Below are 13,062 nucleotides of genomic sequence, written 5' to 3'. Positions count from 1 at the left end.
ATATTTTTCAAATATTAATATTTTATGTCTAAACGCATAGAAAGTAAGCATTTTAATTTTTTAAATATCTAATTGTATGGAAATAATCATATGAAACAACAGCTCAGGTCCATTAAATAGTTACGACTTTTGATGTTAATAAAGTGTTATTAAATGTTGAAATTAAGATTAATAAGTGCTGTAGAAGTATTTTTCATTGTCAGTATATGTTAACTATAAATTAACTAATGTTAAATAATGGAGCTTTATAAAGTGTGACTGAACAAAAAAGAATCAGAACATATTAAAACAATATCTAGGGAATGATGTAGTCCAGGTTAAAAAAATAAAAATGTTTAAGTTTATAATAGCCTGAAAATAAATAGCCTTGAGTCTTTAGGTATTTGGTGCTGTGATGAACGCGATAGCGAATACTAAAATCTGATTGGCTGTTTAAAATATTTAAATAGGCCTACTGTAGTAGCTGTAGCGCAGCTGCTTTCTTTACGGGATTACCGGGGTAACCGCTGCATTTCTGCTGTTCCATTAGCATCATCTGCTGTCAAAGAGTAATAAAAGTACGTATCCTTCTCATTCCACCATGCTGCTCATGCACGTTGGGTTTGTTTACATCAGTGCGCGTGCCTCTTTGATGCAGCATACAGCAGTGTTGTGCATTTTAAGTGGTTGAAGGGTATTCTAAATAATTATTCATGGTATTTTGAAGTGCCCACGATAACAATATTGCGCATATTCATTATCACGATATATCGTATTACCCGTATACGGCACGTGTATTAAACAATTTTTCAGAAAACAAGCATTTGAAAATAGATTTTTTCCTCTTAATATTTTATAAAATACAGAAACTTAAATATTCTGACAAATGTTTTTAGTGTTAGTTTTCAGGGTTTTTTTTTTTTTAAAGAGGAAAGCAGAGTCCACTCATTATTTTTACATTTATTAAATAAATTAAACAAGGCAACAGACAGACAAGAATAAAACCAGAGCCCTTTGTACATTTTCTGAAGCACTTCTTGATTCTTGAAACAATGATATTGGGTTTTACTTTAGAAATAGTTGCAATTTAAGGTCACTTAAGATATCCTGTTCATTGCAAGAAACAAACAAACACTCAACAGACACACTTTATCACTGCCATTAAACTTTGGCCTCTATTGGAAAATTCACTAAGAACAGAACAAACATTCATCAAGAATTTTAACAAAACAGGAAGATAAATCAAACAAGTCCAAAACAAAAAAACTGCTTTAACTTTATAAAATACCATTGCACCAGTGTAAATAAAATATGTAGTCAGTCCTCTCACCTCTGTGGCTGTGCAACTTTGTGTTTTGAAATATTTTCAGTTAGTAAAGAGGCACGTGTTTGGTTTTTGGTTTATTTCTTTTCAAGAACACAAAAGGCAGCATTAAGTTGGGTTTGATTAAGCAAGCTTATTACAGTCTGTTCAAGGTCTTCAAATAAGGCTCTCTCAATCTAAAGTAGTTCTTCTTGCAGGTCAGTTTAGGTCCAGTGGAACTGATAGCCTCTGGACAGGATCATGCTCTCCAGATCCCGGTCCTCGGCCTTCTCCTTCAGCCGTTGCTCCTCCAGCAGACACACCAGTTTGTCTCTTTTCTCCACCACCTTCATGATCTCCACCAGCAGGCTTTGCTCCTCCGCCAGCTCACTCGCACTCTTCTTGCAGTCTGGATACGGAGGGAATACAAAAGACAGGCCTATCATCAATAATCAAGTAAAATATGGTCCACATAACATTTTCACCATATAACAAGGTTTAATCGCTTTGAATAACATCATATATATTGCATGATAACCATAATTAAGTATTACACAATGACACCTCTGTGTTCTGTGGCTTAACGCTGCATGTGTCTCAGTGGTAAACAGTGAGCTTCACCACCATGAAGAACTAAAATAAACTTGTGTTTGCCGGAGGCTGAGGGACCAACCATTGACTTGCAAATGAAGACACTATCACCTTCCTCGGCTGCTATCAATTCCTGTTCACAAGTAAATGCGCCACCACTTACAATATGTTTTCACTCTAACAACCAGTTATCCAATACAATATCTGAAAAGTTGGTCCACAGACCTAAATGTTTTCACATTTAATGTGGAATATATCTGATATATATATATATAAGATGACAACCTTCCAGTTACTGGATCAGGTCTGTAACCACTATATCAACACTACCGTTGTTTGAAATAATTACGAATTTTTAATCTTTTTGAAACTTGTTTCAAAATGTTATGCTCACCTAGGCTGCATTTATGTGAGCAAAAATACAGTAATATTGTGAAATATTATTACATATTAAAATAACTGTTTTCTACGGAAGAGGATTAGGGCCAAGATAATAAAAATAATAATAAAAAAATAAAACCATTTCAAGATTAAAGTTGTTAAATTTCGAGAAAAAAGTCATTAAATTCAGAGAAAAAAGTCAAGATAAAATGTTGAGAATAAACATTAAATTATGAGAAAAAAGTCATTAAATTTCGAGAAAAAAGTCAAGATAAAATGTTGAGAATAAAGTCATTAAATTATGAGAAAAAAGTCGTTAAATTTCGAGAAAAAAGTCGAGATAAAATGTTGAGAATAAAGTCATTAAATTACGAGAACAAATTCGTTAAATTACGACTTTATTCTCATAATTTAACGACTTTTTTCTCGTAATTTAACGACTTTTTTCTCGTAATTTAATGACTTTATTCTCATAATTTAATGAGTTTATTCTCATAATTTAATGAGTTTATTCTCAACATTTTATCTCGACTTTTTTCTCGAAATTTAATGACTTTTTTCTCGTAATTTAACGAGTTTATTCTCAACATTTTATCTCGATTTTTTTCTCGAAATTTAACGTCATTTTTCTCAATTTAACGAATTTGTTCTCGTAATTTAACGACTTTTTTCTCGTAATTTAATGACTTTATTCTCATAATTTAATGAGTTTATTCTCATAATTTAATGAGTTTATTCTCAACATTTTATCTCGACTTTTTTCTCGAAATTTAATGACTTTTTTCTCGTAATTTAACGAGTTTATTCTCAACATTTTATCTCGATTTTTTTCTCGAAATTTAACGTCATTTTTCTCAATTTAACGAATTTGTTCTCGTAATTTAACGACTTTTTTCTCGTAATTTAATGACTTTATTCTCATAATTTAATGAGTTTATTCTCATAATTTAATGAGTTTATTCTCAACATTTTATCTCGACTTTTTTCTCGAAATTTAATGACTTTTTTCTCGTAATTTAACGAGTTTATTCTCAACATTTTATCTCGACATTTTTCTCGAAATTTAACGAATTTTTTCTCGTAATTTAACGAGTTTATTCTCAACATTTTATCTCGACTTTTTTCTCGAAATTTAACGAGTTTATTCTTGAAATTTAACAACTTTCATCTCAAAATGGTTTTATTTTTTTATTATTGCTTGGCCCTAATCCTCTTCCGTAGTTTTCTATTTGAATATATTTTAAAATGTAATTATTTCTGTGATGCAAAGCTGAATTTTCAGCATCGTTACTCCAGTCTTCAGCGTCACATGATCCTTCAGAAATCATTCTAATATGATGATTTGCTGCTCGAGAAACATTTGTTGTTATCATGAATGTTGAAAAAAGTTTGATGAAATAATATTTTTGAGGAAACAGTGATACGCAACCTAAAGTTTAAAAGAACATCATTTATTTGAAATAGAAATTGTCTTTAAAGGATTAGTTCATTTCAGAATTCAAATTTCCTGATAATTTATTCACCCCCAAGATGTTTGCCTTTCTTTCTTCTTTCATAAAAAAATTATGGTTTTTGAGGAAAACATTCCAGGATTTTTCTCCATAAAGTGGACTTCATCAGTTACCAACGGGTTGAAGGTCCAAATTTCAGTTTCAGTGCGGCTTCAAAGGGCTCTACACTATCCCAGACGAGGAATAAGGATCTAACGAAACGTCATTTTCTTAAAAAAAAAAAAAAGAAAAAATTATACACTTTTTAACCACAAATTATCATCTTGCACTGCAATGTGATGCGCCACACATTACGTAATCATGTTAGAAAGGTCACACGTGACATAGGCAGAAGTACCGTGGTAGGGCGAAAAACTCCATCTCATTTTCTCCTCAAACTTCAAAATCGTCTGACATTGTTTGTAAAGACCGCTTGACGTAGTCTTTTCACGTTCGCTTTGTAAACACTTGCTTGGTACTTCTGCCTACGTCACGCTTGACCTTTTCAAACATGATTACGTAATGTGTGGCTCATCACAGAGCAGTGCAAGATGAGCATTTGTGGTTAAAAAGTATGTAGTTTTTTTTTTTTTTTTTTAGAAAATGGCCGATGGTTTCACTAGATAAGATCTTTATTCCTCGGCTGGGATCACTCTGAAGCTGCATTGAAACTGCAATCTGGACCTTCAACCCCTTGGTAACTGTTGAAGTCCACTATCTGGAGAAAAATCCTGGAATGTTTTCCTCAAAAACCTTAGTTTCTTTTTCGACTGAAGAAAGAAAGACAGAAACATCTTGGGGGTGAGTAAATGATCCGGTAATTTGAATTCTGAAGCGAACTAATCCTTTGAAGATTCCTGAAAAAAAATGTAGCACGGTTCTCCACAAAAATATTAAGCAGCAAAAACATGTTTTCAACACTGATAATATTAAGAACCATAATTAGTGATTTATCATAAATAATAATTGAGCAGCAAATCAGTATATTAGAATGATTTCTGAAGGATTGTGTGACTCTGAAGACTGGAGTAATGATGCTTTGCCATCACATTTTCATTTTAAATTATTTTAAAATAATATTCATTTTAAATAGTAATATTTCTGTTTTTACTATATTATTCATCAAATAAATGCAGCCTTTGTAAGCATTAGAGACTTCTTTCAAAAACATTAAAAATTCTTAATTATTCCAAATTATATGCTGTATATGTATCATAACAATCCCACCTTCAGTGTCCATTCGCCGTCTCATGTCTTGCTGTAGCCGACATTGAGTGTCCTCCAACTCTAGTTCTTGAGCACTAGGGACAAGAGCATGTATAAGAGATATACAGAAACCTTGATAAACATCTATAAGAGTCACAGGACTTACAAGATCATGAGTTCAGACTCATATCTGGACAGTTTGTTCTTCTCCAGGACCAGTTTGAACCAGGTTTGCAGTAACGCGGTCTCATCTGTGGAGTCGTCGCCTGTGAACATGAGATAACAGACTAAATTTACTGAACATTAGCATCTCCTATAACACGACTAATACTACTCAGTCCTGTGATGTTGCCAAATTTTAAAGGTCCCGTTCTTCGTGATCCCATGTTTCAAACTTTAGTTAGTGTGTAATGTTGTTGTTAGAGTATAAATAAAATCTGTAAAATTTTAAAGCTCAAAGTTCAATGCCAAGCGAGATATTTTATTTAACAGAAGTCGCCTACATCGAACGGCCAGTTTGGACTACATCCCTCTACTTCCTTCTTTAATGACGTCACTAAAACAGTTTTTTGACTAACCTCCGCCCACAGGAATACACAAGAGTTGCGTTTGTAGAGTGTGTTTGTCGCCATGTCGTCGAAACGCTGTTATTTTCATCCCGTAGTCCAATCACCGGGTCTGATTCCGGCTCAAATTGATAGGGTAAAATTAAAGACATGTTTACAATAACACTGAGCGCGTGCATCTCCACGTTATGGTAAGAGGCGTGACCTTTCCGGGCACGGTGCGCTCAGAGCTGTCGAATCACAACACAGGAACCGCTGGCACAATCAGAACTCGTTACGTATTTCTGAAGGAGGGACTTCATAGAACAAGGAAGTCATCAGCCCGTTTTTATGACAGTGGAAACAGCGGTATACAGATAAGTAAATTATGTGAAAAATACTGTGTTTTTTACACGCGAAACATGAACACATGTTATACTGCACACTATAAACACAATCAAAGCTTCAAAAAAACCACGAAAAACGGGACCTTTAATACAATTAGAATTTTGAACATTAAACATACATACACAGTGTTAAGGGTAACGCATTACAAGTAACGCAAGCTACGTAATCAGATTACTTTTTCAAGTAACTAGTAAAGTAATGCATTACTTTTAAATTTACATCAAAATATCCGAGTTACTTTTTCAAATAAGTAACACAAGTTTCCCATTTATTAACTGACAGCTCTCAGAGGCGTTGTGTGTGGCGTGTGAACATGATGGTTATTCTAGACTACTTCTAGAAGGGTTGCCAGGTTTTCACAAAAAAACCGCCCAATTGCTTCTCAAAACTAGTCCAATCACGTTTTCGGGGGGTTTTTCCTCGGTAAAAATCGCATTCCGAGGGGTAAAATCTGCGTTTTTGGCGGGGCTCCCCTGGTAAAATTTGAATTCCAAGGGTCTAAATATCATGTTATTTGGGGGGCACTTCAACCTGCGGCAAGTGTTAAAGTAACCCAATTCCGTGGGAAAACCGCGGACTTGGCAACACTGAATTCTAGACTAAATGTGAGTATACATTTACTCATTTACTACTACTCCTGCAATCTGTTCTTCTGCAATCCAGAATGGCAGCACAGCTGAAAGGTTTGTTTGAGCTGCGCCCTCTACTGTACAGGTGTAAATTATGCATTTCATTCAGCCTGAGGCTTATTCATTTCACTTTTGGAGTGAAAAGGCCTTTACATTTGCCAAAAATAGAACTTTTTTGTTGTTATAAAAACAGACACAAACAGCCCAGCCCAGATGACAAAAAGTAATGCAAAAGTAATGTAACATTAATATTCATAAAAAGTAACGCAATTAGTTACTTTTTTTAGGGAGTAACGCAATATTGTAATGCATAGTAACTTTAACCAACATTGTGTGTGTGTGTGTGTGTGTGTGTGTGTGTGTGTGTGTGTGTGTGTGTGTGTGTGTGTGTGTGTGTGTGTGTGTGTATATATATATATATATATATATATATATATATATATATATATATATATATATATATATATATATACACACACACACACACACACATTAAAATATTTGTAATTTTGTATTTTTTCTTTTATTATTATTTATAAAATATATTATAATTTATACAATATTATATTTATAAAATATAATATTCAAATAATAAAATAAAAATTAAAAATTAAAATAAAGATAAATATAACAGAAAATTTATGCAGACTGCCCTTGCAAAGCAATTTCTATAAATTCTAAATATTTGTGCTTGCATTACTTAAAAAATGTATATATTTATATATTCGAATATTTCATGATTTCTTTAGGCATGGAAAACACTAAAATTTTTCTGTGACTGTGGAAACTTCATGTATGCTCATCAAATCTTTAAAATAACAATTTCAGGACCATGTTAAATACTTGTGAATACTACTATTATTTAGCTAATAGTCTCACATGTTAGTCTCCCACATTTACAGTTTCATAGCATTGTTTACAACATGCTGCCATCCATTTGGAGGCCGCAAATGTCAGTTAACAAAGAACCTATTCATCAAAAAATGCACACCCCACAGCCCCTCATCTTAACACAATTATCCCGACAAAGACACGTAAACATGCCGAACAATGGATCGTGGCAGGTCACAGTGCACCGTCACAAAAGATTCGCCCCCATGCATTTATTAATAGAATTCTGCTGCCCTCAATGAAGTCTGTTGATAGAAGACACACTGTATCCTTGCAATCCACTTCACATAAGGGACGTCTTCTATGCCGCCTGCATCCTTGTAGCATTGTGGAGGAGAGAGACGGACGAAACAAGGCCAGGAATAAGATGTCACATGACACACTTAAAGCAATAGATTTGCTTTCTTTATGCATTAATACTATGGAAACCTTCATCTATAGATCTAGGAGTAAACTTCTGTCTCTGCATTTCATTCGGTTTCTTAATATGTGACAATGCCTGTCTAGGTTTTAGGATGTCAAAGGAGGAATTTCTATGAGGAAGCAGGAGAAATGGATTTCTAGGAGATGTTAAAATTCAATTTACAGTCCTTATAATTAGAGCTTAGAGCTTTCAAAATATGATTATAAACTCATTATGCAGTATGTTAAAAGGCTGCTGCGATTTGGCTTTTTTCATCGGAACGACTTGTTGCCTTTAATAATCCCCACGTAGATCAACATTCGGCAAAATAATGAAACATCACATTTTCAGCTCATTTCGGAGGCACTTTTCCCTTTCTCTGCCTATTTACAGAACCCATTACCTCTGCAGTCATTTCAATATAATTTTGATTCTAAATGGCCATTTAGTTTGAATGCAAATCACTATTATTTGAATCTCTAATTTTCTCCCTCTAAAAAAGTCAAACAATAAGGCAGCAGTTTATTTGCAGGTTGTCTTTGTGTACACGCCGTATAGATCCGGAGTTCAGTCTTCACGTAGTGTTAATGTTGTGAAGTTGTTCGAAAACGAAAGAAAGATCTTATTTTCTGTTAGTTTTCGTTCATCATTATCAATCTAAGAAGAGAAACAGGAAGTCCGCACAGAGACGCCCTTTCAAGTCACTCTCTGCTGACTTCCTGTGTGACAGATGAAATAAAGAGGGTAAAACAAAAGCAATAGAGTATAATAATATAAAATTCAAATACATGCGTAAGGAAATAAGGTTGTGAAATCTGGTTTGCGACTGCAAAATATTTCTCAAGTCTGCATGCTTGATAGGCCAACAGCATTGCGCGCTTCATTTGTATAGCTGTCAGCAACCGAAATGAAAGTCATAAGTGTCATAACACCCCTTTAAATAATCATATCACCATCACAGAGTGAGTGGGTGGAGATGGGGACATGTAAGGACAATGGGACTGATAATGAGGCACTTTAAATAATATATTTCCAGATGTAATAATGTGTGACTGTGTTAGAATATGCCATACCAGTTTCTCCTCTGAGGACCTTCTCCAGAGCCACACCTTTCTCCTCCAGAGCTCGCTGCTTCTCTTCAACTTCCTCCAGTTGTCTTTGGATTACCTGCCAATCACACCAGACAAGCCAAATATGCCTTGAATAACTGGAATATATGCAGATTTCTAAAGTAGCCATATTTTGCTGTGAAATTTATGGGAAATGTCCCCAGAAAGGGGATGAATCTGACAAAGCCTCCCTATGAAAACACCCTCCAAAGTTCATAAATAAATGTGATTTTTTTTTCTAAAAATGCAAAAATAAGTGTTATGTTTGATATTTATTCATTACATTTATTTGAATACAATAGCACTATATTTATTTGTATAAATGTGTGGCATACCTGAGCCTTGTGAAGTCTCTTCAGCTGATCTCTCTTGGTTTGTTGGACCGCCATTTTCTCCTTTTTCTTCTGTGAGGTGCCACTGTGTGTCTTTATAGCAAATAATGAAGAAAAAAAGTGATGGTTCAAACTGGGCTTTGTGTTTGAGATTTGTAGAAGATTGCACATATACAACATTAGTGTTTTTCTGCTGGGAACCGATGTTTACCCTTTGTGAGTTTGGTTCCTGTTCCTCCTCACTGGATGAGTTGGACTCCTGTTGCTGTTGTTGCTGAGCAGATGCTGTGGATACAAACCACAAGAACAAATGTATCATTTTAATAGAATTATTATTTATTTATTTAGCTAAAGAGATTTATCAGTCAATACCAAAATAAATAAATAAGAGCAGATAGCAATAAACACAACGTGGTTTAGTTTAGATTTAGTTAGTTTAGGAATTTATCAGTATTACCAAAGACTATAGAATAACACAAGACATGTCACTCGTATTGTTTTGAATGGGAGAAAGTGTAACGCGCAATATGGAGGAATAAGTCCCGCCTTCTAAATAAGAGCCAATCACCGACTGGTAAAGTCATCACGTCACTTCAGCGGCTGTTAGAAGCACCGGTTTCTATAGAAACAGTCAGACGCGCGCCTCTGAAACATGGCTGAAGAGACGCGCATTTAGGTCTGCGCATGCGCATTAGCTTGATCCAGCCTGAAAAATACAGTTTTTTGTCATGATTCGAGCGTTTGGATAAAACATTTATAAGACAGCTGTTGTCAGATTTAATTGGTGATTTCAAATATGGAATGTAATCATAAGGTTGGCGAACAGTTTTGGAGAATTTGATGTTTCCCCATTCAAAGAGATAGAGATAGATTTAGAAATGTATCAGTATTACCAGAGTATCAGTAATACAGACAAATAAATAAATATCCAATGTCGGATGATAATGATTTAATAATAATAACATTAACATCTTTTAAATTGGCTTTATATAAATACCTGAACAGATGTTTATTTATAAATCAGTTGTGATTTTAGTAGGCCAACCCAAAACTTAGGCTGTCTACACGAACATGGGTATTTTCAAAACTGCAGCATTTCCTATGCAGTTTGGCTGTTCGTCCACATGCAAACGTTCTTGAAAACTGAAGATTTTTAGAAACTCCGGTTGCAGTGTTGTCGTGTAGATGGTGAAACTGGAGATTTTGGCTTGTGACGTCGGAACCAGAACAGGAAATAGAGTACCTCAGGGATGACGCGTTTTTGTAGGCCAACCCGGAAGTTAGCGGCGCACGGGTTCCCTCGGTTGAAAGCCTATGCATTTTTCCCATAGACTTTTGGAAAATCGCAGAAAATAAGCTCTGTGTTTAACAAAGGGTTATGACACTTACACGTTTTGTCTATCAAGATAATCTTTACAAGTTAACACAACATTTATAGATTTTGAAGCCTAAAAATCGTCAGATATAAAAGGCTAACAGTAGGCTATAAACGGACTACAGCACACCATGGTCGCGGATCAACGTCGTCACCACCTTCCTCAAACTTTATTTAGAAAACAACTTTATTTAAAAACATGCTCACTGATTATGATCTGCGCTGTGTATGAATATTTATCCACTTTTTCATGAGAAATGCTGTCCAAATGCCCCGTTTTTAATGATGACGTCTAAAGTCCCCACCAAAGGAAGTAGTCCCTTTTAGCAACTTGTTAGCAACCGCCGTTTTTAAGACACAATAAAGGTTTAAAAAAAAAATCACAAGCGGGTTATAACTGGTGTGTTTTATGTCATAGATCAAAACGTGAAAGTATTTAGAGGCTTTGTTAACCATAGACCTTATTTCAGGTGATTTAGCAAAAACCCATTCAAAAAACCCATAGACTTTACGGCGTTGGAACCGGAAGTCCTAAAATGCTAAGTCGCTTCCGGGTTTTGCCTACAAAAATGCGTCATCCCTGAGGCACTCTATTTTCAAAACTGCAGCTTTTCCTATGCGGTTTGGCCGTTCGTCTACATGCAAACGTTTTTGAAAACTGAAGATTTTTAGAAACTTCCGGTTGCAGTGTTGTCGTGTAGACGGTAAAACTGGAGATTTTGGCTTGTGACGTCGGAACCAGAACAGGTAATAACCATTTTTACCAGGCTTCTGACTGGCCAACATGGCTTTACGGTTAGGGTTATATCGCCACCTGTTGGATTGGCATGCTGTTGACAGCGTTTCATAGCGTGTTTTGTTTTTCCGTTTTAATGTGGACGCGATAAAAAAAAAACTTAATAAAAATACCCGTGTACGTGTGGACTAGGCCTTGGGCCCCATTTACACTAGTTTTAAAATGGAAAACTATCCTCGTCTACACTGGCATTTCCACAGTGTTTCGGAAATGATCTCCTGTCTACTAGGGATGGGCGATACCGCTTATTTTGTTTTCGATACGATACCGATACTTTCAAGGCAAATATCACCGATATCGATACTGATACGATACCTCTAATCTGAACTTAATTTATTAATAATTTTATAAATTATTAATACATTTATTAATAAATTATTATTTAAATTTATTAATATAAATTACTTAAATTATTGAATTACTATGAGTAAAATGGGTAATGATACCCACTTAACATTATATTTTAAAGGTATTTTAACATTCAATATGCCTTAATTGCAATTTATTAGATTATATTTTTCTTTACACATGGTTAAAATGTTTACTTGTAGTGGTAACCATGAAAATCTACAAATACTGTAGACCTAGCTGAACTATGGTCACTGTATAAAGGTGTTCATTTACATAAGGGACTGCCAGTGGACAGGCTGTTGCACCCATTAAATGCAAACTTTGTATTCTGACAGTGTAGTTACAGAACAGCACATCAATACGAATAATTAACGTTCAATTTAAATAAATGTAATTGCAAAAAATATGTATAGGCTACCATTTTATTTTGTTTGTTGTGAAATAACTCAAACATAGCCTATTATGTTGTTCTGTCTAAGGTTAAGCATTGTTCTGGACTGCATTTCCCAAATGCATCAACGTTTTTTTTTTTTACGATACTGAACACATGCAGTCCAGTTTGAATGTAGTGAATGCTCTCTGTGATTGATTGGTCCTGACTTGCAGCATTTGCGTGTGTTCAGATGAGCAGGAAAATAGTTCTACTACACAATTATTCGCTAACATAGGTTATTTGTCTAAATCAATGCATATTGTATGCATTACATTTATTGTTAATTAAACAAAATCACTGGTAAAAAACAAAACAAAAAACACCTTAGTATTGATATTTTTATTTGAGTATCGATACTTTCGATACTCAACGTCAGTATTGATATATCGATACTTCATATCGATCTGCCCATCCCTACCGTCTACACTACACGACTGAAAACGCATGTCACATGACTGTTCATACACATTGGGCATGCGCTTAAAAGTGTAAACGGTTGCGTCTTGTGCTTGTAGGTAGCTGCAGTATAAAAAAATGCTGCACAATGGCTGCTAAAATGACAACAAAGCCAGCAAAGATTGCAGTTCAGTCTCATTTTATATTTTACGCAGTCGTCAAGGATACGCAGAGCGAACGTGGGCAGCCATGCGTTTTCAAAAGTCTTCGCTTTGGTCCGTTTACACTGAAACGCAACTCCGGGGTTTTCAAACTAAAACGGGCTCTGCAGCGTTTTTGAAAGTCTTAGTTTTTGAGGGTCGAAAACGCCGGAGTAATGTAAACGACAGGCATAATCGTAGCAAAAGTTATGCGCTTTAAAACGAAAACACACTAGTTTTTTTT

General features: G+C 34.9%; 1 protein-coding gene across 1 annotated transcript in view; it reads right to left on the bottom strand.

Moving 5' to 3' along the window:
- Positions 1-930: 930 nt before the first annotated feature.
- The window catches only part of mical2b (microtubule associated monooxygenase, calponin and LIM domain containing 2b), a 73,145-nt gene continuing 61,013 nt past the window's right edge, over positions 931-13,062 (bottom strand). The window contains 6 exon segments of the mRNA XM_048158175.1: positions 931-1,691; positions 4,972-5,045; positions 5,117-5,216; positions 8,900-8,993; positions 9,271-9,360; positions 9,479-9,552. Of these exon segments, the coding sequence (XP_048014132.1) occupies positions 1,507-1,691; positions 4,972-5,045; positions 5,117-5,216; positions 8,900-8,993; positions 9,271-9,360; positions 9,479-9,552 (617 nt within the window). The 3' untranslated portion in view covers positions 931-1,506.

Source organism: Megalobrama amblycephala, linkage group LG15 (assembly GCF_018812025.1).
Source record: "Megalobrama amblycephala isolate DHTTF-2021 linkage group LG15, ASM1881202v1, whole genome shotgun sequence".
In the NCBI taxonomy this organism is placed as follows: domain Eukaryota; kingdom Metazoa; phylum Chordata; class Actinopteri; order Cypriniformes; family Xenocyprididae; genus Megalobrama; species Megalobrama amblycephala.
The sequence above is the reverse complement of the archived record's forward strand: the minus strand, read 5'-3'. Positions and strand labels throughout refer to the sequence as shown.